This window comes from Phalacrocorax aristotelis, chromosome 1 (assembly GCF_949628215.1).
Source record: "Phalacrocorax aristotelis chromosome 1, bGulAri2.1, whole genome shotgun sequence".
Classification (NCBI taxonomy): domain Eukaryota; kingdom Metazoa; phylum Chordata; class Aves; order Suliformes; family Phalacrocoracidae; genus Phalacrocorax; species Phalacrocorax aristotelis.
In genome coordinates this window covers 105,969,041-105,994,041 of record NC_134276.1, presented here as the reverse complement: position 1 = coordinate 105,994,041, position 25,001 = coordinate 105,969,041, and the positions used below count along the sequence as shown (strand labels likewise).

The following is a 25,001-nucleotide window of genomic DNA, read 5'->3' as shown; positions in this document are numbered from 1 at the left end:
AAAAACTGAGAGAGGGAGTGTGGAAGAGAGGACTTGCTTAGAAACCGTAGTAAAAAAAATACATTAAAGTAACCTTCCAGTTATTTGAAACTCATTCTTCCAGCTGAAGCAATGGCATCAATTATTAAAATGAATCAATTTTCAGAAGAGTTGGAAGCAGCTTATATGTTAAATAGATAGACCACGTATTACAGCCTGGGGTTGTGTCTAGTTAAAGCCACCTAGAGTGGGGCATTTGCATCCTCTTATACCATTGCAATAGAAGGATATTTAATTGCTGTTTGAATGGCAGGTGTGGAGGGTTGTACAGTGGCTATAGAGAAAAGTGCATTAGGGTAGATCATATGGAAACAGCATAAAGATGAAAATGAAGGCACGAGAGGGTTTTTTTTGTTTCATGGAAGCATGTAATACACATGATAGAAAACTAAAGCTGATGTTTTATCTGTAATGTGGCATCTCTACGAGTCTAACACCACAATTTCCACTGTAAGAGGAAAAAGGTCTTTGAATTATTCTTAGCATTGTGACTTGTACAGTGTGTCGTCTTAGCAAAGGAAAAAACTAGTTCCTGGGTATTATGATAATGCAGGTAATAAATAATATATGCCTATTTCTGTACCAGCAGTTTATAATTGACGTTCTGCAATGTTCTCTGCTTTACAGCTGTGCAGATTATTCCAGCATCTGTACAGCCTGCTACCCCAACCACCATTAAAGTAATAAACAGCAGTGCAAAGGCAGCTAAAGTACAGAGAGCTCCAAGGATCTCTGGGGAAGACAGAAGTTCCCCTGGGAACAGAACAGGTACTGTCTCCATTATTTTTAAATGCAGATGCAGTAAACACTTACCATTAATTTGAATTACAGCATTGTAGAACATATCTTTGTCACCAAGTGTGAGGTTTGTAGAAGTCCGTGTGGTATGAAGGGGACTGTAGCTACAAAATATATCATGAGAACGTGCAGACCTGGCAGGTCAGTTAGCTCACAGAGGCACTGTGTTAACATGGTGCCACAGCTTTTGAGTCCTGCATAAATAAAATGCATAAAATTGTTTCTCTTCCTATCGCTTAACAGTCTGTCCTCTCAAACCACTGCATAGCATTTATTCAAGCTTTTAACTCCTTTCCACTCTCCATTTGCAGAAAGGGGAGAAGATAAATTGTTGTAGAATCCTAGCGTAGCTACCGCTTGCTCTAGTTGTTCCTCTCTTCATCCTTGTCCTGCCCCCCCAGTTTGGTGACTTTAGAATTTAGCAAGTTTCAGACTTCTTGTTTTGTGAAACAAATGCACCTGTGGAAAACTGCACACTAAACCTGCAGTTTATTTTTGGAATTACTGTTATTCATACATAATCTGATTATTAATAACTCATCTTAATTTCTTTATCTTTTTCTTGCTGTCCTTTTTGCTTTGGTTCTCTCCACTGTTGTGAATTTTTCTGTTAAATCCTTTCTTCTCCTTTCCCTTGAATTTTAATTTGTTCTAGACTCTTCATAGAAGTCTATTATGTTGTCATTCAGGATTCTTAGGCTAAGATTTTATTGGCTGACATCAGTGGGGAATACTTTGTGTTTTCCCCTTTAGACATTAGTTCTGCTATCCGTATCTCATTGAGAATTTAGGAATTTAACTGCAGGTACTTGAGTAAAAAAGGAATGTTAATGATTGGATATGAAAGATGTTATACTGACAAAAGCTGAAGTTTGGGGCGTTTTAAATTTCCAGTATTTCATGTTGAAAATTGAAGATAAAACTATTTTTAAAAAAAGACCCAACTTTTATTACATATATATGTGTGTGTGTATGCCTGAAAAGGAATAAGCAGCTCTTGCTAAATCTGTTCTATTTTAGGGATAGATATGTGTCTAAATGACTATGTGTAGTGCTACGTAACTTTTTTTTTGTAAGTTTTAGGGACATATTTATGAGAAAATCTTGATTATTTTGTTTCTGTATTCATCAGTTTCATTTTCAATAGTTTAATACTGATGACAGCAGGAAGATCTTTACAAAAGAATAATTAGAAGTAGTTAATTAAATGCAAGTTTTCCTTCCATCGTATATTCTGTGTTGGTCTGCTTTAATATACTGGTTGAAAATGTTTAGTTATGAGGGGAACATAAAAAGGACTAATTGAGATGGATCTTGTTATCGCTATTTCAACAGGAAACAATGGCCAGATCCAGCTGTGGCAGTTTTTATTAGAACTTCTCACTGACAAAGATGCTCGGGACTGTATTTCTTGGGTTGGCGATGAAGGAGAGTTTAAATTGAATCAACCTGAACTGGTTGCACAAAAATGGGGGCAGCGCAAAAACAAACCCACGATGAACTATGAGAAGCTTAGTCGGGCTTTGAGGTAAGAAACTTTAGGAACTGATCAGGTATGAAATGATTTGCTTCCACTTGGCTACTTTATTCTTAACTATCATAATGCAAGACTTGTGGCTTTTTTTAGTAAAGGGATAAACAGATCCTCTGAAGCTGCTCCTTCCCATCAGATCATACTGAGGTGTTGAAAAGACGTGTAGATGTGGCACTTCAGGGCATGGTTTAGGAGACGTGGTAGTGTTGGGTTAACGGTTGGACTTGATGATCCTAGAGGTCTCTTTCAACCTTAATGATTCTATGATTCTATAGTAGTCTCAGGGGCAAGGTATTTGTTGGGTGTTTTTCTTGTTTTTTAAGAAGCTAGTACAATAACTTCGTGAAAACGTATTTTCTTTTTTCAAGATCACTGAACACTGAAATCATAGTTAATTTGGGTAGCTCACTTTCAGAAATATATTTCTTTTTGATGTATCTTCAGCATTTACACTTTCAGTAGTGTGCCAAACAATCTTGATTTTTGGTGAAAGATACAGAAATATGTGAATACTCTGGGCTTTTTTTTGTATTTTACAGTTTACTTGTTAGTGTTTCTGTTGCTTTTGTTATGGTACAAAGTGGATACTTTTCTGTAATTATATAATCGTTAGTCGTTTTCTGTATGTAACAATTTTTTTATGTATGTAACAAAACTTCTTCTAAGTTCAAATATTCATTGCTCGGTTCCATTGTCCTTACGGTAGAGATGTTAAATTGAAAAATACAGTTGACAGGTAAGTTTCAACAGTTGTTGTGATTCCAACATAGTGAACTGAAGAAATGGAAGGGTTTCAGGCTGTCTTCATTCCGTCGTGATTTTGTAGTTTGACGTTGGTAAGAAGGACTTGTATTATTGAATCACTGTAGGTGATGTGCTTGGGGAGGGGGAAGAATGCAAGTTCCTGGATTGTAGAATTTTCTCCTTGATTACTTTGGCCTCTGGAATCATTTGAAGATTCATGCAAGTTCTCTGAAATCATAAAGATCGAACTTCTAATTTCTTGTTCTGATAGGTTAAATCTATTTCTCTTGATTAGTTTTCAGGAAAGGTATTTATTGCCTAATCCTGCAAATTATATAAGGAGTTTTAGGAACTCTTTATGTGAGTGAAGTTGTATATTGGTTGAAGTCTGAGACATAAGATCTACTTTTCACCATTTCCACTTTTGGCTGCATTGGGTTTGGTTTTGTTTTTTTAAAGGAAGTAAACTCATCTAGCATTGTTTAAAAAAAATCAACTTCTGTTTAAAAATACCTCTGTGAAAAATGATGGTAAAGTTACTGTATTCTGGCTTTCTTTAGTCTTTTAGGGAGGATTTAAATAACATCAGTATGCAATATGCTGAAAGAGTACTTTAACTGGGGGAGATGGAAGTCTAGAAGACCATGAATGGCATAGAGTCAGTAAAGAATCACTGCTCCATATCTCATTTGCATGAACAGGAGGCATCGGAAGAAACTGGCAGGCATCAGATACACAGCTTAACTATACCCTTTTGTTTGTCTTGTAACTTCTTTAGGCACAGCATTGTGGGTGCCAGAATTATTTTAGGGGTTCAAGAGGAAAGTGGAGCGATTAATGAAAAAGAAATATTTTGAAGCATGCTAGGTATGGAAAGATGCAACTTCCAGAAGTTCCTAAGCCTCAGATCATTGAAAGCAAGGAAGAGCATTGATATATGCTTACTCTAATGCTTTTTCTTAGGCGTCCTCTTGTGGGCATCAATATCCTCTTCTAGATAGATCTTTTGTCTGGTCTTGTATGGCTGTTCTTTCATTATTTATATATTAAATTACAATGTTACTTTTATGGTAGGATCACAGAATCCCTTGGGTGGGAAGGGCCTCAGGAGGTCTCTGGTCCAACCTCCTGGCCAAAGCGAGGCCTTTCCAGTAGAGCTGCTCCCCAGCCTGTACTGTTGCGATACCATTCCCGTATTTCCAACCTGTTTTTGTGCATCTATGAGTTTGTGTACTGAAGGGGTATGTGAAAACTTTCCGGAACATAAAAATGATGTAAATGATGCTGATGGTTTTTGGGTTTTGCCAACAAACTCTGCAGAAGATGTCAAAGGCAGCTGAAGAACTTTAGAATAATGTTCTTATCAGTGGGATATTAAACAGATGTCTGCACAGTAATTTGCATAAATCACTATTAGAGGAGTTTTGCATTTATATTTTAGTCACAGAATTACAGAAATCACATTCCTTAAAACGTTGCCATTTTGGCAGCTGCATCAATATTGACATGTTTTCTAACACTTGAATGTCTGAAGGGATATTTAATGCCTCTTGCTACTCCCATGATAAACACTGTTGCCAAGCTAAAGTTTTACTAAATGGTAATATGTTTTGTTTGCTACTCCACTGAAATTAGTGTATCAATTCTTGGTTAATACAGAAAACGACATTGATATTATTGAGAACTGTGGTAGCTCTTCTACCCAGCTGTAGGAAAGCAAGGCAGTACGGAAACTAGGGCAGGGTGAAAAACAGAAGAGCAGCTTTACAACATCTGCTTAGTTATCCAGTAGGGAAGTGAGACTTGAAGAAAAAGAATCTATCTCCTGTATTATTCTGAAACAAAGTTTTCATGTGACTCGGAACATTCCAGTAACTAAGGTGTTGTAAAGTTCCATCGGTATTTACTTATTTTTACCTTTCTACATTTTTGAATAAACCAATGCTGTAATCAGAAACGCATTCAACATAATACTGAAAAAATCCTCTCGCCACATTGCCGCAATTCTAACTTGAGAGTTTCTAGCACAAGATGTGGTAATCTTGCATGGATTTGGGCCCTTGCATAAATGCAGAATAATTTCTTGTGGTCCTTTTCCTTTCTGATCATATCAGTAATGCAGCCTAATGATTTGAAGAAATCTATTGAGTCTTCTACAGCATTATTTTGAGACAGGCATTACTGTACAGGATTGTACAAAAAATGTAAATGCCTATACAGAGTTAAATAACTTTTAAAAAGTTTTGGCCGGTGACACTTGATATATGACACGGCACATTTTACAGACTCTGGCTGTCTGCGGATGCTTCATATTGATCCAGGTGAGCACAGCTCCCAGTTCCAGAGTTTCTCTATGTCCAGTACCCTGTCACATTCAACACGGATGCCTGCCCAGTGTTCCCGCACTCTGAACGATACTGTTTTTCTCTAAGCTATACTGTACTTCATGTGCAAGGGATACACCAGAATATCGCTCATCCTTTCCCAATTCTGCACAGTGCTGCAAGACTGTGCTTCAAAGTTGAACATAAATTACCATCCCACCTCCTAGGTTACAGGGTTCATCTCACCTGTTAGGACTAAACCTCACTGCCTCACTAGGAGGCTGAATGTGATGGCACCATAAAGCAACAGATCCTTCAGCTGGTGCAAGAAGGTGCTTTGGAGGATAGGGCTGGCACGGAGACGTGCTGGGTAGCAGTGGAGTAGTGTTTAAGAGCAAGCACAAGGATGTGGAGAAGAAAATGGAGGGGAGTTGAGGGAGGCACAGGTGTTACCATGGAGGGTGGAATGAGGAGAAGAGGACTGAAGAGGCGGCTTTTATATAGCTGTATGTCGTTCAGGAGAAAGGTAAAGGAGAGCTTTGGCAAACAAACTAAACTTTATTTACGCACAGACCAACAGCAAGCTATTCTGAGAGTTCTTCTACTCCGTAACAGACCTCTCTGTGGCTTCTTGCATGATATCAGTAGCAAACTGGCTTGCCAACATTTTTTTCTACATAGTCTAACTCTCATCCTGTCTTTGCTTTGGTCCTGTTGCTTAGATCCTCAAAAGTAAGAAATTAAAAGGCTTTTTTTTTTCCCAGAATTTGAGGTGTCTGAAGAAATGTAGTTGGAGTCTTAGTAACTTACCCCTCTTCTACTAGAGCTAGGAGGCAGAAGTCAGTCTTTTAATTGACTTAATTTTGCTGGTGAATGAGAATCATCTTTGCCTTACAAGCGTGACACTCAGAGGACTGAGTTTTAGACAGTCATTAAATCTGGGCTCATTTGTACTACATTTGGGTGATGGTTTTGAGGAAATCAAATGGTTTTATTTTCTGTTTGTTTATTTGGTTGTTTGGTTTTGCTTTTTTTTAATTTATCACAAGCTTATTAAGCTCATCAAGTGCAAGTTATGTCCCAGCCACTTAGGTTTTACGAATGAGAAACATGCCACGCCTTCTATTAATGCTTGCAGTGAGACAAGATCAGCAACAAAACTGTAAAATTCTAACTCCTGTTTTACTGGTATCACCTAAAGTTTTATAATGTCTCTGGAGTACAGTGGGTTGTAAAGACTTTATCTTTACTGCATTTCTGTCCAGTCTGATAATTCTTTTGTCACACAGTGTAAAAAGCATTCATAGTTAGAGAAGTCACTTTTAGTTGTAAATAAAGGCAAAGGATGTAGTTTTGCCAGCATATGAACCATTAAAAAAAAAATAACAAACCCAAACATACTTTTGAAGTTTTACTTCCATCTTTGAAAACAATAGGGAGGAAACAGCTGCTTTAGTATTATGGAAGCTATAATGCCAATTTTCAGACTATTTCCACCATATTTTTTTTCCTGTAGAAAAGCAGAGACAAGAGTAAAGAAAGCAAAGGACAATAATGAGGGGGGGAGACAACATTTTCCTATTAAGGCGAAGCACTATATAAAATTTATTCTGCACCCGACCCAAGCTGTTTTTAAACTGCTCCAAGACCTTAATTTCTGAACTGGTAATTCTGACTTCCTGTAAAATAATTAGTATGTTTTCTTTCTCCTTCACCTATCAAGGTGCAGGGACAATTTCCAATCCTCTTCCCTTTTCTCATAAGAAAACACCTAGACGGCATCTTGGCATATGAAATGATATTAGAATCTTGGTGAGAAAAGGATTTATATTTTGGCCTCCAAGTGACCTTAAGTATAGAAGTTACAGATGCGGAAAACTTACACTTATTTTTTTTCTGTGTTTTTTTCCCCCCCCCCCCTCTCTACAGGTATTACTATGATGGAGACATGATCTGCAAAGTGCAAGGCAAGAGGTTTGTGTACAAATTTGTCTGTGACTTGAAAACTCTCATTGGGTACAGCGCAGCAGAGTTGAATCGGTTGGTCACAGAATGTGAGCAGAAGAAACTAGCCAAGATGCAGCTGCATGGCATTGCACAGCCAGTTACAGCAGTGGCACTAGCTACCGCATCCCTGCAAACAGAGAAAGATAATTAAGCGCTGGGACCTGAAAGTGGGAGCCCGAGGCCTTTCCTATATAACCAGAGCAGTTGCTGCTCTTACCTTTATCAGAATTGGAAACTCCTTTTGTTTATTGACAGTACAATATAGAGCATGACTTTCTATAAAGAACTGGGACTCACATAAATTTGGATCTTTTAACAGCATATATTTTAATATAAGTTAAGGGATCACCACAACTTCTGCAACTTTGAGTCAGGGCCTCTGTGGTATGCAATCTGAAATTGGTGAGTAAGGTTGAACTGGTTGGCGCTCTGTGCCCACAGCTGCACAAAGGAATTTTTGCAGCACTTTTTACAAAAATGAAGCAGCTACAGCAAGCAGGCTGATCAGTTCTCTGAACTCAGTCCTGTCCAGTCTTTTGTTCTCTGCTGAACTACCAAATGGCATTGGGTGCTTTCAAAGTTAAACATGTTTGTTATTCTCATTTAATCAAGCAGAGCCGAAAGACACATTAAAAGTTTCAAAGCATCAGGTTCTTAAAATAGCTTCTGTGTTTATAAGCAAAGGAAACTGCAACTAGACTGAACTGAAGATCAGTGCTGAAGAAGATCCAGGTTTAGATCTGGCTTAGGTGAAAAGCCAATTATGAGTTTTCCATTGTAATATGTAGATAATATACATATATGAGGGCGAGTACTCACCTGTTTTGAAAGACATCGTTCACGCTAGCCATTCAGCAAAAAGCAAAGACAAACTTCTTCCCCCACTAGCACCCCCCATCAGGTGATTCGGAAACTTGAAAAAAACCAGCCCTCACCCGAAGTGTAGTTTGTTTTGATGGGGGTTTTCATGCTCTGTTCTGCAACGTCCTTAGACCTGCACGGTAGCCAACCTTAGTAACTGAAGACTTAAGTTACTCACAGTCAGTAGCCCCTGTTTAGAAACAAAATGCAAGTTGAAAATAGTTTTACAGAGAACTGAAGTTTGAGTTCCAAATTATTGTACAGTCTGACATATGTTAAGGTACAAAGATGTATTTTTTTATTTAAAATTCATTTCTTTCTGAGCTTCAAGTGATGTTTTTGAAGCTTCATAAGCCAAACGCATGCTCCAGAGCTGGGAGCAATTTGAAGTCTGGGTGATGAATAGAAATGGTTGGAATGTATCCTGAATTCTGAGCTACGGAGAGTACTTCATGCAAACATATATGTGCAGTATAAAATAGGCTGCAAGTTTTGAGCTTCTGTACTGATGCCTATTAGACTATTTCTTTTCACGGCTGAAAGTGGCATGATTTTGGGTTTGCTTTTGCCCCTTTGTGTTATTAGACTCTATAAATACTACGTCGCCATGCATATTTTCCAACTTCTTGTAGGTGAACCCCCCACTTAACAGCTAACATGCAAGCGTATAAGGGAAGACCTTTAATTCTGTGAGGGATCGAGCTACTCTTAAACCTTAAATCAAAAGCACTTGTACAGTGAGGTTCTAAACATACAATGTGTTTATACTGAGGAGCGAGAGCACTGGGCTGTTGCCCTTGATCTGAGAAGGAGTCATTTTACTTGCAGGCAGAGGGCAAAGAACACAGAAGACTCATGTTTATTTTAAAGATGCATTGAGGACAAAGCTTTTTGTTATAGGTGGATGGTCGCCTGCAGATGGGTTTTGCTTAACCAGAAATCTTGCAGGTAGTTCTAGCCTACTTTTTTCATCATCACCACAGTTATGATTTTTTTTTTTAACCCAGATTCTTTCAGTAACTCTTAATACTGTTTTCGTTCTTGAGCTCTTAAAGCACTCCATCTACTGAGCATGCTGGTTTTATTTTGTTTTTTTTTAAAAAAAATCTTAAGCCCTGAGCAAAATATGTAAGTGCATCTGTCAAGAGAGGTCAACCATCAATCATTTATTACTGTTACAGTAGTCTGATTCCACCAGTTGGCAAGTGTTTTGCTTGCTGAGAACGAGATGAAGCTGATCGTTCGGTGGCAGCATCTGTGTATAGAACACCGCTCTGTTACTAAAGAGAAGTCCAATACAAGTTACTAGTTTTACTTAGCAGAGCTCGTGAGAGGCCTTCCTAGTTAAAATACATTCTAGAAAGAAGAGAAGCTTAAACTATCAGCTTTCTAGATCAAACGGGAGTGCGGGAGGATAAGCTAAGAGCAAAACTGAAATGGAGTGCCAATACTTCATCCCCCTGAAAGTTCCTGTTACATGATAAGCCCTCTAGGGGAAACTCCCGGTATCCCACTTTCTTTGTAAATAACTCCGAGTTATTATTTCGCAGCTTTTCACTAGGTATGGTAGTCCTTTGGGTTCTCTGTTGTGGGATCATCCCCTTTTCCACCGTGTTCTAATTAGTAAGAAGGACTCTTTCAAACCTCGTAAAATGACCGTCATGCTCTCGTAAGTTGAGGGAGAAATCTGTGACTAACTTGATGTCTTCAATAAAATAAAAGATCTAGAATATATTGTCAAAGATTGTTCTGTTGCTGCCAGAAGGAAAACGTACAAAGAATATTCCCAATTTTTTGTAAAACGGAAGGCGTTTTGCATACTTTTTACTCTTTAAAGACACTTATACTCTGCTAATAATTATGTATTTCCTTTGTGTTTTGCATTTTTTTGGTAATTTTACATGAAACAATTATTTTCTATTTTTACTCTGATAAAATATTTGTGCATAAAATGTCAATATAGTAAAATAAAAATGTTATACAGCCTAACGCCTGTTGACTTCTTAATTTTTCAGGAAGCCCTTTGTAATGCCATTCAGGTGCAGCCAGTTTAAAGATGAATACATGCACTTTGTTCTCACTCCTCTTAAGATCACAAGCTCGTTACAGGAAGAAGGCAGGCGATCGTATTTTCTGAAGATGCTTTTTCGTTGACTCAATACTTGGCCACGTGTTTCTACTTTTAAACTGGCACTCTGTGTCCTTCGTTACCGTAACAGCTTTTCTTTAATGTCTTAGTAGTAAGTCTCAGAACAGCGCTGTGATAAAAATACTGAGGGAAACTTAAGAGTAGGACAAAACGGAGAGCTGTAAAATAGTTTTATGCCTTTAGGAGTGCTTAAATTGGACAGGTTCATCTTGATCTGTCATCTCTGGACTTTGTTTCATTCTTGCAAATAGCCCCGCTTACTGGAGTTAGCAGGCCTCATGAAGTATTGGTACCGTCCTTGTTAAAAAGATAAAATTCTGATTATACTGGTATAACATTATTTTTAAATTGTGTCTCAAGAAATACTCACATCATACCTCTGAGCTCCTCTGTCTGGACTGCCAAATTCAAGACTGAAATATGTTGTCATCTTTAAACCTAGCAGGTCACTCGATGTCAAAACGTTTGTTGGCTCAGCAGCAAGAGCGTCTCATGTTCAGAAAGACTATTTTCAGTCCATTTCATTAATTTGCTGGCCTTCTTCTAAAGTACACTTAAATGTTCAGTGTCGTCTTAACTGAGGACCTTTTGTTTGTGTTTATAGTTATTAGTATCTTTATGCCAGTGAGTGTTTTGGGATTCCCAATCTCAGACTGAAATTTTCACTGGAACAATATAGGGAATTACAAACTAACAGCTCGCAGTTATCGGTCTTAAGTGAAGGAAGCTGGCGTGGGGCTCCATTGCTTGGTAGTGAAAGACGGATGATAGAGATAGGTTTATGGGAAATCTTTTTTTTTTTTTTGTTAAGCGTCGCGATAGAGGAGTCGTTCTCACAGGTCTACGGGGAATATTTTTACTGACTAGACTGCTGGTTTGTTTTTCAAGATCATACATATTCTTAAGGGTTGTGGTTTTGATACAGCTCCATCATGACTTCTACAGTATATTTGGTTTGATACTGTGTAATTTTTATTCTTCTGGAAAAGTAATTCTTAATATGGATGATGCTAAACAGAAGATACTTAAAGGAGAGGAGCGATTGACTGGTTTTGAGAGTTGTATCATGGGACCCAACACATTAGACGTGACTCAATTACATTTTGCATCATTATTTCAGGATTAGAGCCCACAGCGTCTAATCAGGCACCAAACTGAAATGTTATCGTCTTGTAATTTTAGAGTATTGACATCTTAGCCATTGATAGTTTGAAACTAAGGTTAAAAAATGCTGAGGAGGGAGAAACGCATATTGAGTGCCTGCCTGTAATTAAAGTTGTTCTCTACTCATGGAACTGGTCTTCTGGAAACTGAAATTAAATGGTGCTAATGGCAGTGGTATGGGGAGATGTGTCTGTAACCCATGGAACAGCTCTCGTTTACCTGCAGAATTGGAGGAATCGGTGGTTGTGTTTGTGGTTGGTGACACACAATGTGCAAGTAGGTGGTTCTTGTAGGTGGTGTCACCCCAGCTGGCTACGATGGGAAGGAAGGAACCCAAAGGTGATCCGTTAGTGGCCATAACTGTAAGCAGCGTACTTATGCACTTACTCAATAAAAACAAAGGCAGTTTAAAAGAGGAGATAACTCTGTATTGGGAGCACCTGAAACAGTTGTCTCATGTTACCACAAACAGCTGAAACTACCTGCAGTGCATCAGGTTTCAATTGCCCGACAGTTCTTGAGTTACAGAGCAACTGCTGGACAGCAGAGAGTAGTGACATGTCAGCTTCTTCATAGTCATTTTCAGGTTGCTGGCACTGAAATAAATGATTGTTCAGAAAAAGGAAAAATGCTTGTCTAGTTTAGCACGGCTTTGATGAGTGTGAAAACTTGTGGAAACAGTTAGTTTTGTCTGTTGAATTGCTTCAGGTATTTGCTACCGATGATCTAAATGAGATATGAGTCTTTAGTATTAAAAGAAACTATTGTCCATAATAGCTCTTCTATCTTAAGATGCATTTTTTTTCTTACCTTTGCAACCTGCCTTGTAGCCTAAATGGAAGAAATTGGCATTTAGGAGCCATGTTTCTTGTCCTATGTGGGCTGCGTGTGAGAGTTCGCTAATCAAAACAGAATGCCCCCATCTCAGTAGACAAAAAGCAAATTATAGCAATTATCAATTATGATTGAAATGAGCATGGATGGCACTAAACAAACTGTTTTTGAGAAATCAGAAGATCTGTTGTTTATTTGAAATTCCTCCCGCTTAGGGAAAGGTATTTTGGGATGAAAAAATGTTAGTCAGCTGTTTCCCCCTTCATCCCGGTAAGCTTAGGTTTTTCAATATTCTCATTTTCAAGGACTCTGCAGGAACTGCTTCACAGGAACTGGGTTTGCAAAAAGCTTCAGCTGCAGAAGACAATGAGAAACCAATATGTTTTAAAAAAAAATCTTGTAAGAGGGAAAGCTGCAAACAGCGTGCATGGAAAAAATGAGTGTGGAAGAGTGAGGATGCAAGAGATGAAATTTAATGAGATTAACTAGGGGGAAAGACAGCTGCAGGGTGCCGTTCGTTAAACAGAACAAAAGACAGAAAATATATTAATTTTTTTCCCCATAAAAGCAATGTTTTAGTCCAGAAACTCAAGGCAGCATTATTCCCAAAGCAGAGCATGCCTCCTAAGGCCTGCCAACATGTTGGGCTTCACGGAAACTGCCCCATGCAGCAATCCATGATACCCGCCTCGGGACTTTGATTTCCCAACTGAGATCAGCGAAAGGGAGTTTAGAGACGGTCGGTGAGGATGCGAAACCCGCTGTGTAACTAGAGTCTCTCCTGGCTCTTATCCACTAAAAACAGCTGAGGGAGGCAGAACTGATGGGGAAGCAGTTTGGCCAACAACCATAAATTAATAAGATGACCTGAACTGTACCCAACAAGGAACTAGAAGCTGTAACAGGAGCTTGAACTTGTCCTCAGGAATAATTCACCAGGCCTAAAGTGAGCTCCATAGGAGTGAAAAGGGAAAAAAAAAAATTAGCAGAGGAATACTTCTAGGGTAGGTTTTTTTTTTTTTTACAGAGAAGAGGTCTGTCTGTCTTTCCTGCTCTTCCAACTTTTCAAGCTATGGGCCGGCTACGTCTAAGGGGTTACAAACAATAAATGTTTAGGAGTTCTGTGGAACTGAAGAGCTGAGTAAGTGTGACTCTGTCCAAATTGGTGTGCCTGGGTAGGAAAATAAAGCATAATTCAGCCTTTTTGCAACCAACAGTATGCTTTTGTAGACTGGCCACTTGCTGAATTTTTGCTCAACTGAAGGAGCAGGAAAAAATCGGACAGAGTTGCAATTCATGGGCATGGGTGTGTTGCAATGGAAAGGACTCAATTATTGTAGAAATCAGAATTCAACAGTTTTTCATTAGTTTCATTGTTGCTTCTGAAATAATTTGTCAAAGGGAGGATAGTTCCTTGAGGATGGCCAGTAACCAGCTAGAGCGCAGTACCGCACTGATAGCTGATTTATGACACTAAGCTGAAAATAGCAATATTAATTTCTGAAACCAGTTGTAAAAAGCTTATAAAACCAGACAGGTGGCAATAGAGATGAGTTTTTCCCTGGACCAGAAGGTGAGCTAGACCAGGCTGGCAGGTGCAAAGAGGACAGACGGGCTTTGCCTGGATACTCTGCTGGCATAATCACGGGGGCTTTGCACAGGACTGGAGTAGAACTGGCTTGTGTTGAGGGGCTGAACATGTCCTGACAGAAAAGTGCTGTGCAAGTTTATAAATATTTATTATAGCTATTGCTAAGTATATAAATATATACATATATGGGGGGGTGTCCCTCTAGCTTTGCTTGGTCAGATAGTATTGCACCCTTTGGACTAAACTGTGCAATTGTCAAAGCTGAAAGTGATGAGCACTTATTATTTTTAAGATAGACCTTGTTGAAGAGAAAAAATTGAGGGGAGAAAAAAAGAAACTTCTTCCTTAGAGGTGCAGAGCTTCTCAGAAATGTCAGCTGTGAGGCTGGGCGTGTTATTTATTAGACTGAATATGAACGCAGGTAGAGCATTGATGTTGGCTGAAGGTGCAGGCAAGCCAGAGGGGAGGGAAACAGAGCCATCCCTGAAAAAAACAAAAATGCAGGGAAGCAAAGAAACTCCTGACTCAGCCGAAGCAGCTCCGAGAAAAATGCAGTGAGAGCTGTAGCTGCTGCTTGCTGGCTGGGAGCAGCCTGGAACTGTACGCCAAGGGTCTGTCTCCTCTTGGCTCCATCTCTCGGAGAGCCTCTGTAACTAAACCAGATGGTGTTAAGTTAGTTCTTTATTATATCCTTGCTAGCTGCTGACCGAAGCAACCAGCATTGATTATCCCCTTGGGCCAGAAAGCATAAACAGATGCAGGTTTTCCTCTTTCATTTTCAAAACACAGAAACATTTCTCATTATCTGAGTTTCAGTGAAGGGTTTTGAAAAACCTGCTCTGATTGAACTTCAGGTGCCCTATGCAGAATTATTTTCAGTATCAGCTAACAGATATGTCCGGTGAGCAAACCAAGGAATTCATTCATTACTTTCCATTGGCAAGGAGGTGTTCAGCCATCATCAGGAAAGCAGGGCTCCATCACATGTAACAGTTACTTGGGAGGACAAATACCATCACTCTGAACGCCGCCCCCTTCCTTCTTCTTCCCCCAGCTTTATATACTGAGCATGATGTCATATCGTATGGGATATCCCATTGGTCAGTTGGGGTCAGCTGTCCCAGCCGCGTCCCCTCCCAGCTTCTTGTGCACCCCCAGCCCACTCGCTGGTGGGGTGGGGTGAGGAGCAGAAAAGGCCTGGACTCTGTGTAAGCACTGCTCAGCAACAACGAAAACATTCCTGTATTATCAACACTGTTTCCAGCACAAATCCAAACCATAGCCCCATACTAGCTACTGTGAAGAACATTAACTCTACCCCAGCCAAAACCAACACATTCTTCACCCCTTATTCGGTACCATTTACACCATGCTTAAGTCCCACAATATCCAATACAGTCTCATTAACCATCCCCCTCCTTCACATCTTTGATATAATACACAGATATCATTTATCATTCCCTTAGTCTATGGACCACCCCATGTCTGTAAATCGTCCACAAAATGTCCACCAAATTTATTCAGTCCATCACTTTGGGCTCCATCTGTTCTTGTGGTCACACAGGACAGGAGAGGTGGTGTGTTGTGTGGAGTTATTGGGCACCAAAGCCAGCTCAGGTCAGGTCACCTGCTGCACTTGCACTGCTTCTTGTAAGGCTTGTCCTCCATTGGTTCGGGTGGTTCCTGCTGTAGTCATTCCTATAACATGCAACCCAGATCATGGGTTACAACAATTTAAAGGTAGAACCATTACAGTCTCGACCCCTTTGGACCAGACCATTGGGTTTAACGTTGCAATGAACGCCTCCCCTTGCCCCTACTCCAGCTTGGACTTACCCACAAACTGCAGTCCCTTAGGGGAGTACCTGCTCCAAGTGGAGCCTTACCTCTGAGCCACAGTCTCTCCAGGGGTACACCTCCTGTGGCATAGACTTATCAACCAGCGTTATTCAATGAAGCATTTTAAATGACCCATTTAAAGACTTCAATCCTGAAGCCTCTACATACAGGGAATCCCGTGTTTCATTTTTTTAAACTGTATTTGGCCTTGTGATTGTAGAGAATCTCTTGCTAGAGAGAAGCGTGCTGTAATGCTCTACACTTTTCCTGAGGTTTTCCATTCCTTGAGCTACTGATCACAATTTTCTTTCAACCAGCAGCAAAATTAAAGTTTGGCCAGATGCTGTTTGCTGCAGAGAAACTCACAAACTTCATACTGCCTCGATCTGATGTTCATAAATAATTTGGGAATTACTGGAGCTATTTACTTCAGTAAACATTTTACTCCTTCCCTTTCCTGATATCACCATGGAAACTCTTCAATGTAATGGAAGAACTAACGGCAAAACCCACTCCTTTTTCCTGACACTGGTCCCAAGGAGCGTGCTAGCTCAGCACCTGCCCTTTTACCAAAGGGCGTTGGTGCCAAAACAAGTCCAGGAGCAATGTTCTCCTGGGAAGCTCGGCTTTTTCTCCCCTCCCAAAAGACATGCTGTGTGCGGTCTGGTTCTCATGGGCTATTTCCATCATCTCTTAAATTAGCTTGTGTCTAGAAAGTTGTTTTTCCTGTGACCTTCAGGGCAACCAGTTTTCTATCTGAAAAAGGGGCGATTTCCCTTTGCAAGGCTTATCTCAGACAGTGAAAAATGCCTGGAACTACAAAAATTTGGTCACTAAACAAAATCCTAATCAGAAGCCCTGCTGTCTACGTTGTGGTTGTTCAGCAAATCAATAACAGATTTGAGAGTAGCAAACAGCATAGGTATTACTGAGTAAGAGCTCATACAGCCTCTTTTCCCAAAAGATGAGTTCAGCTGCACCTATAGAGATTTTTGGCTGAGAAAAAAAAATCCATAAACATTAGTCTCCTGCCCCAAGAAAAAAAAAACTTTTTTCAACACTGATCTGAGTCTCTGAGGATTTCTTTACCTATCTTCCTCTTTGAGAAGGATTTCTCCAACCTCACCTATCACATATTCAGAAATAAAGTATGTATGCCTTCTTGCCAAAGGAAAAGTCTTGCTATATTTCCTGCTCATCAGTGCATGCCAGAATTGTCCATGGTACTTTACTTTACAGCAGTTGTTGATATCTTTCAGAAAGAAATATAGTCCTGATTTATGCCTGGATCATATGAAACACATTAGATTCTTCCGTAATAATATGTGTTGCCAGCCAGACACAGAAATCCTTATAAACATGTGTTGAATCACTTAGTATTGTGTTGCAACTGACTTGCCTTTTAATGAGAAGCCTGTAGTCTTACTATAACATTAAAATACAATTACTACCACCAGAAGGACAAAAAATAAAATAAAAATTATATCAAGCAGCCAGCCCTTCAGTATGATGATTGCCACCTCCAGCACCCATGAGAGCTGATGCTTCTTTCACAGAATCACAGAATGGTGGGAAGGGGTTGGAAGGGACCTCTGGAGATCATCTTGTCCAACCCCCCTGCTTGAGCAGGGACACCCAGAGCAGGGGGCACAGGGCTGCACGCAGGTGGGCTTTGAATGTCTCCAGGGAAGGAGACTCCACAGCCTCCCTGGGCAGCCTGTTCCACTCCTCTGGCACCCTCACAGGAAAGAAGTTTTCTTTCATATTGAGGTGGAACTTCTTGTGTTCCGGTTTTGCCCATCGCCCCTTGGCCTGTCGTTGGCCACCACTGAAAAGAGCCTGGCCCCACTCTCTTGATACCCACCCTTCAGATATTTATAAGTATTGGTAAGATCCCCCAAGATTTCCTTTATAACTGAAAGAGAAATCCTCCCTGCACTCAGCTCTGTCCTTCAACAAGGCTGGATGCACTCTCGTGCTCCAGTTTTCTCTTGCTTGCGTCATGTCTAAAGAATTCACAGTTAAAATGAATAATTAAAGTGCAACTTCATTTGGTATTAATCTGGGTAATGCTCTTGAAAAGGGTGGTCACTGGCTGCTTTCAGATTATGGAAAGTTAGAATTTGCCTGGGATTTCTGGATTTCAGAAGAGCAGAGGTGTTCTTCTGTGCAGTGTGGGGGGAACTTGCTTTTGGGTAGAAAGAAACTTTAACGTTCTTCTCCAGTACCAGCTTTTCCCAGCTGATGTCACTCTGGCAATGAATTCAAGCACACCAGAGAGAAAAGCAGCACTCTTTATAAAATCTAATTACGCTCCTGAACAGAGAGGCCGCTCATCCTGGGGGTGTAGGAAGGAGATGTATTTTAACACATATGGCAGAGCTGAAGGCTCGGCGTGGGCACCAGTGGTCAGCTGAGCCCCACAGCATGGCTTTTCTGCTCCGGATGGCAAGCAGAAATGCCATGGGGCACTTCCAAGGTGACGGGATCAGTGACAGTGGCCACCTGCTGCCCTCGGGGCTTTGCCCTCGCTGGCCCCCTGGCTCACGGTGCCCTGCGGCAGAGGCCTCTGCTGCAGCCTGGCCTCCACCGCTGCAGGGCTGGGACCGGGTGGAGGACATCGCCCAGCACCCTGGTTCTTCCTGCAAGAAATAGGAGGGGGTGGCCTGTGATTGCTACGGGTATTTGGCAGCTCTGTAGGGGAAGTTTCTTGCTGTCCAGATCTCAGTAAAGTCATCAGGCACTCTTATCTCAAGTACACTAGTGCCAGTCAAGAAACGCATGAATAATACTGTCAAGGGTGTGGGGAAATGTAAATCCAGAAAAGAGGTAACACAGGAGATGCTCCAAGGCTTTGCATGTAACTTGGTCCTATTTCACATCAGAACAAAGCCCAGAAAAATCTAAGATGATAACGTGCAAATGCACAAAGGGGCACAAAAAAAACCCACCCTGGAAAGCAAGTGAAAAAGATTTATAAAGTCAAAAGCAAGCAAGCAATTAAAAATGTGCAGGCTTAGCACGTGAGGTAAGCACAGTGTAACAGAAGATTACCAAGTAATGGCAAGTAGCAGGATGTTAAAAAGGGAGAAAAAAATCCTTCACCTTCCATAACTGTTGTCAAAACTCCCTCTTATGTTACTAAAATAAGACCACCTCACATGGCAAAGTTCTCTGTTGGAAACAGCCTCTTTGTTTGTTTTCCTGTGAGAAAGGTTTGTGTTGGTTAATTACTTAACTGGGTGTCTACCAAGCGCTGAGGAGGTGGGGACCACAGTGACCAACCACTCTCAGGGCCCCCGGGCTGAATTTGCAGGGAGTCTGGCACAACTGCGCTGAAAAGTATGAACCACTCACTTGTTTTTACTGGGTTTTCTTTTAATACAGCTTCACAGCATTTTGTCACAAAGTCCAGCAGAGAGCTTCCCATTTGCTGCTGCTGCACCTTAGCGCTTCTGAAGCTGCCTGGTTGGGTTGCACCTCTCCGGGTGGATGCACGTCCCTTCTCCTCCTCCTCCTCCTCCTCCCCACCACCTGCAGCTGCTGGCTTTGGGCAGAGAGCTTTTGCCTTCCTCACTGCAGGCAAGACACGTCTTCTGGAGCAGCAGGTAGCGGATGCAATGAATCAGCTGAAAATGGTTATTTTCAACCCAGGCTTTTTCCAAGTAGATGAAAATTACTCCCATCCTTTCTAAACAAGCACTTTGTCTTGCTATGACACACCCTGGAGATGGTTTGTCATGGTTTTTGGGCTTTGAGCTGAATTAGAGTGAGGATGGTTAGCTGAAGTAAGATTAAAATCCCAACACTTCTCTCTCTTCCCTTCTCTTCTCTCTTTCTGGGGGGAAAGTGTCAGGCAGTAGCACTCATGCCAGCAAAACCACTGCAGACAGGAGTGCTGTCCCTCTCTTCACATGTGATCTTGTGGTGCATCAACACTCTCCTCTCGATGATATTGATTTGTTCTCTGACATTTTCAGTGGTGTGCTTGAAGCACTTCAACTGAAGTAATGCAGAGGAAAAAAAAAAAGCTGTGAGGCTATAGGGTCTGCGTGCCCTCTGTGTTACAGAACTCTGCTCCAATGTATTTGCTGGAGAGGCACTCAGATTTCCGTGTGACAGTGGGTGTTGCTGCAACTTTCTCTCTGCTAACCTTGGGTTGTTCTCTCAGTCTCTTGCTGGTAAAATCCTGGGTGTATGTGCCTGACAAGATGGATGGCGGGTATATGTTCTCTTAAGTGCATATACAAATTATAGGGAAATTAATAGAAGATTGCTGTATCAATAATTTGAATTAAAAAATTAGAATGTCATCTTTGAAATTCCTACTCACTTGTGCTTAATTCCAGCTTCCTAATGAGCTGTTTCTAAAGATTTATGATTTTTTTAACTCTGGCTTCAAAAGCAGGGCCTTTTTTATTCAAAAATTATTTCCATTACACTGTCGCACAACTTGGTGGTTTAGCACGGAGGAATGGGAAGCAGGGGCATTACTCTGGGGCTGCAGCTCGCACAGCAGAGGAGACGCCCTGGCCTGGCTGGCCAGCAGCTCCTCTGGCTTCACCTCTTTTCCTGAGCGAAGCGAAGCCCTTGCAAAGCGCATGGGCGCAGCCCTTCAACCCCCAACACCCTTTTGGGAGGGGGGCTGAGGAGGAACCACTGCCGACTCCCTGCTCTGCCCTTTTGCAAGCAGCCAGCCTGCCCGCAGCCAGGGAGGCGACCAGAGGCACGGGTGCCTCCGGCCTTCACAGGGAGCATCCCCGTGCCTTGTTTCTCCCCATCACAGATGGCAGAGGGGAGCGCTGGTTCAAATGGGTAGTCGTTTGGGCAGCTGTCATTGTCACCACCTGGATTTTATGCTTGCAGATTTAAACAAGTGATGTGTCCTGGCTACAGCCTTTGGGCTGCGTGCTCATGAGGCGGCAGGATCCGACCTGGACTCCCAGCTGGAAAGAGGTACAGAAGGCCAGCCAGAACTAGCAACAGTGCATGGCAGAGGCTTTGTGAAATATGATTTGTTAAAAATGCTATGCTTCACGGGAAGGTAAGCCACAGCAATAAACTCACCCAGGTTAAAAATGACAACTTTTGATGTCTGGGCAGATATAGTAAAAAATATAAGTTTACACGTATGGAAATATACGTAGAAAAATATGACAATATATGATTAAGTATACCTAATATTTGCATAGAATAGATCGATTATTTAAAATAACCTTAACAGTATGTTTTGCTAGGGTTACTTTTCAGCTGGATCAGTCCTGTGACCCTGCTAATGATGTATCCATGTGAGCTGTAAAGAAGATCGCGTGGGTACAGAAACGTATACCTACAGGTGGAGGGTACCATACCAGTCCCTGGTCAGCTTGGGTTTGCCACTGGCAGCAATGTCTTCGGGACCAACCGCTGAGAGCTGGCACAGGGCTGATGCTGTGAGGTACTCTCACCTCTTAGCCCTGATCCCTAAAGCTTTTCTTTATCAGTTCACTGGAACTGCGATTTGTAAAGAGGAATGAGGGATCAGCCAACACCCTTATGTGGCGTTAGCATGTGCAAGATACAACTGCCCACATCTCTTGAATGCCAGCAGCTGCTAAAATTACACTTGGGCTCCAATAACTGGCCTGGTGATATTGCTAGACAATTGGAGGGGTTCCTTCTCACCTCTAGTTTCACGAGAAGTGGTAGGCGGCTCATCTTGGTGTGTTGGCACCAAGGCCTGCTTACGCTGTCTTAGAGGGCGCCATGCTGTCACGCGTACAGTGATTGGAAGGAAGAAACACCCTCCCCTCTGATGCTTTCTCCTTTTTTTTTTTTTTCCATTTTAAACCCAGGCTAATTTTTGTTGTTATGAAATGTCACTGTGATGATGGCAGAGCCTATAATTCAGTAGCCAGCGGCAGCCACTTCTTGCATTCAGAGTTGGAGCAGGAGGCTGGTTTGGTGGATGCCTAGAGAGAAGTTAAAATGGGATAGCTATTTGCAGAGATTGATTCAATGAAGTGCCTCAGTAAGCAGTAATTTAGAGACACAGGAGTCTTACATTTTGTAACCATTATGGTTTAAGGAGGTAGAAGGTCCCCCCTTTCCTTCTACCACCACATTATTCTTCTGTTCTGTTAAAACTATGATATTTCCATTTTCAGAGGCTTCCTACCGGTGCCTGCAATCATGCTGAACCCCAAGACAGCACATCATGGATTTTCAGGAATCATCTCTCGAGACAAGCAAGGCCAACAAACCCAAACAGATGACTGTGTGCATTACTTACACCACTGCTTTCTGTTCGGCTGGTGTCGGCAGACTTCTCCAGGCTCCAATGTCAACCAACACCAACAGACCGAAGCCACGTGTGAAGGTAGCGTGGTGCTGATACGCAAATTCTCACAGCATCTGTAGGTTTGAGCTGCTTGTGTCAAGGTGAAGCTTATTCCCCTTCGCCTCCAACTGGGTAGAGGCAGCCACTACAGCAGCAAAAAGTAGTGTGAAACACTGGCGTCATAGTCACAGGGAGCTAACTGATCCTGGTGATGCCTTTTGTGTTCAGGTAGTTTTTCACATGTGGTGACATGCAGGTATAAATCACTACCCTACTCAACCCTAAAATACGAGGCCATATTCAGTCAAGGTTATCCTGTTGTCCTACAAGTCTATTATTTCTGACAAGTTTGATGCATAGATGAAAGTCAGCAAGGCCCCCAAAGCCTTTCTGAGCCTTGCAAGACCGTTGCCTGCATATGCTAAAAAGGGAAACCCAAATATTTTGTCTTAGCAACCTGCTGCCATATGCATGAGCAGGGGCTGCTCAGCAAAATCTTTCCTCCTGATACCTCTTAAAGGACAGTGGGATAGCCTGATCCCTTCGTCTTTTGCTTGGAGAATATAAAAAAGCTAAAGGCATAATGAAATATTCTCCTACATGCACGAGCTGTCCATGAAATAATACTTATTATGCTGAGATACCTGCTTTGAAATTTGTTTATATTATTGAAAAGAAAGATACAAATGGTTTAGATATAAATGTTTGTAACCAAGATTAATTGAGCATCGACTGAATAATGCTGAAAAGACTGTGTAAATCACGCGAAAGCTGGACGATAAATACAGGTTGCCAGAGAGATTACTCCTAAAAGCGTTTCCTCTGACTGAAATAAGAGAGCCCTGCAATGCTCTCAGGCAGCAGCCTGGAAGTGTGTGGCTGGGGAACATTTCTGCAGGCTGCAAACAGAACAGGTTTTCCGTCAGTGCCGAGACAAATGGATGAAGCAACCCTCAGCCCAAGGAGGGGCGCTGCATCTGGGTGACGCAGATGCCCTTGGGCTGCTTTTGTGACTGGAAGCGCAGTGAAAGCTAGGGCCTGCCACAAGAAATTGTTCACACGTACCTCCCAGCTGCACTGGAAGGCACGTGGGCATATGGAGGATATCAGGAGTGCTTTTTCATATCTAGCTTTCATTACAAGCATCCAGGAAAAAAAATCAGTGGTTTTGTAAATAAAGGGATGCCATCAGGAATCTCTCAACCAAAGCAATTCACAGATTATTTGTCTTATGCTGGCTATTTCTTTTCTCTCTTTTCCTCTCTCTGATGTGAGATTTGGCAGCTACACAGGTGACACTGATAGCGCACAAAGGAGCCTTGCCTTGAACTTTGAATTATCATTTAAACCCCTGCTGGCACCGTGCATGACATTTGACCAAAGGTATTAGCAAGTCGTTAGTGAAAATAGCAGTCTTCAGTGGGTGTTTGTTTGATTAATAAAACTGCCATACAGTTTGTTACAATTGCTGATTTCTGGTCAGAAGAGGCCTGCTCAAGGTCGGAAAATCAATGCTGCACTGTGACAAGTCAAGGCTCGCCATGTGCTGTTAGACCTTACAAAAGGGACTTAATGCCTGATGCTAATACATCCACTTGTCTCCCCGTGTTCATAACCTCCAAAGACCCCTGCAGTTATTAAGATACAGTGCAATTTTTTCTTAAGTGTGTATTTTAAATTCGAGTAGGTATTAAGGGCTCCCTGTGAAACAGATGGATTCCACATGCATGCTTGTCTGTGGAAACATCTGAAGTGCAAAAGGGTCCGTGAAATAAACCTCATTATACATCTGTCTGGTTGAATTTATTCAGTCCTTTAGAGAGCAAGAGACATCCTATACCCTATTTTTCTGAGTTAGAGGATAAAAGGATGTGACGACAAAGGAAAGAAGAAACTTTTCCAAGTCAGCATCAATGTGGGCAGAGCTCTCTGTCAGATTTAGGTTTTCTCTAACATAAATTTTATTCTCTGAAGAAAATACATGGGTTTGGGCTTGTCTTTGTTTCCTGCTGACATTCCTGTGGACCAGAATTGGGTTTTGTTTTCCAAAAATGGAAACATTTTGCCCGAAAAACCTTCATCCAAACTTCTCGGTGGAGGAAAAGGCATCTCACACCCAAGTGAGTCATTGCCAGAGAGGGGAAGCTATCTTGGGCCCATCTCGCCTGTCCCTGAACCCACTCTGCAGCAGCCAGGGTGGAAAGGACATTGCTGATGCAAAATGCAGAGGTAGCTCAAAAGTGAATGTCGTTGTCCAGAGGATGAAAGGAAAAGCCTGGTTCTTGCAGCAGCACTGTTCAGCGGGACCTGGGCTGCAGCTGCTCAGCAGCTCACGGCTTTGCCCATGCCAAAAGCTGTGCCTGTGGGGCTTGCCTTTGGGATTTTCTGGGTGTATTTGGTCTAAACAGAAAGAGCAGGCAGTACCGAGAGGAGGGAAACCTGATCGTGTGACAAGAGCCCAGCAGGACGCAGGGGAGGATTTGCCCCATGTCTGAGTGGGCTGGGATGCGTCTGAAACATATGTGCAATGTAGCCAGAAGGGAGCCCTGGGGTGCAGGGTCTGGGGCGTGGGCCCTCCTTCTCCAGTGCAGCTCAGGAAAGTTCACTTTCTCCCATGGTGTTGCGCTTGGCTGCAAGAATATTTGTTTTTCCAGAGGATGACAACACCCGATACTGCATCAGCAGCTTATTAGAAGTGAGGGATGGATTACCAGAGAGGCATTTTCTGAAGCAATTTGAAGGGTTTTATTTTCTTTCCAGTCTGCATAAACCCATCCCTTTGGCTGCAAAGCTACAAC

The 25,001-nt window shown here is 41.7% G+C and overlaps 1 protein-coding gene and 1 long non-coding RNA gene across 2 annotated transcripts in view; both read left to right on the top strand.

Annotated features, from left to right (window-relative positions):
• The window catches only part of GABPA (GA binding protein transcription factor subunit alpha), a 28,253-nt gene extending 17,957 nt beyond the window's left edge, over positions 1–10,296 (top strand). Inside the window, exons 8-10 of the mRNA XM_075101522.1 lie at positions 667–807; positions 2,173–2,365; positions 7,369–10,296. Coding sequence (XP_074957623.1) covers positions 667–807; positions 2,173–2,365; positions 7,369–7,597 — 563 coding nt within the window. The 3' untranslated portion in view covers positions 7,598–10,296. The remainder of the gene's footprint in view (positions 1–666; positions 808–2,172; positions 2,366–7,368) is intronic.
• Positions 10,297–19,232: 8,936 nt separating this feature from the next.
• Positions 19,233–23,994, top strand: LOC142061028 (uncharacterized). Its single transcript, XR_012662022.1, has 3 exons — positions 19,233–19,492; positions 20,751–20,928; positions 22,031–23,994. It is a non-coding gene; the product is annotated as an uncharacterized LOC142061028 (long non-coding RNA).
• Positions 23,995–25,001: the final 1,007 nt, after the last annotated feature.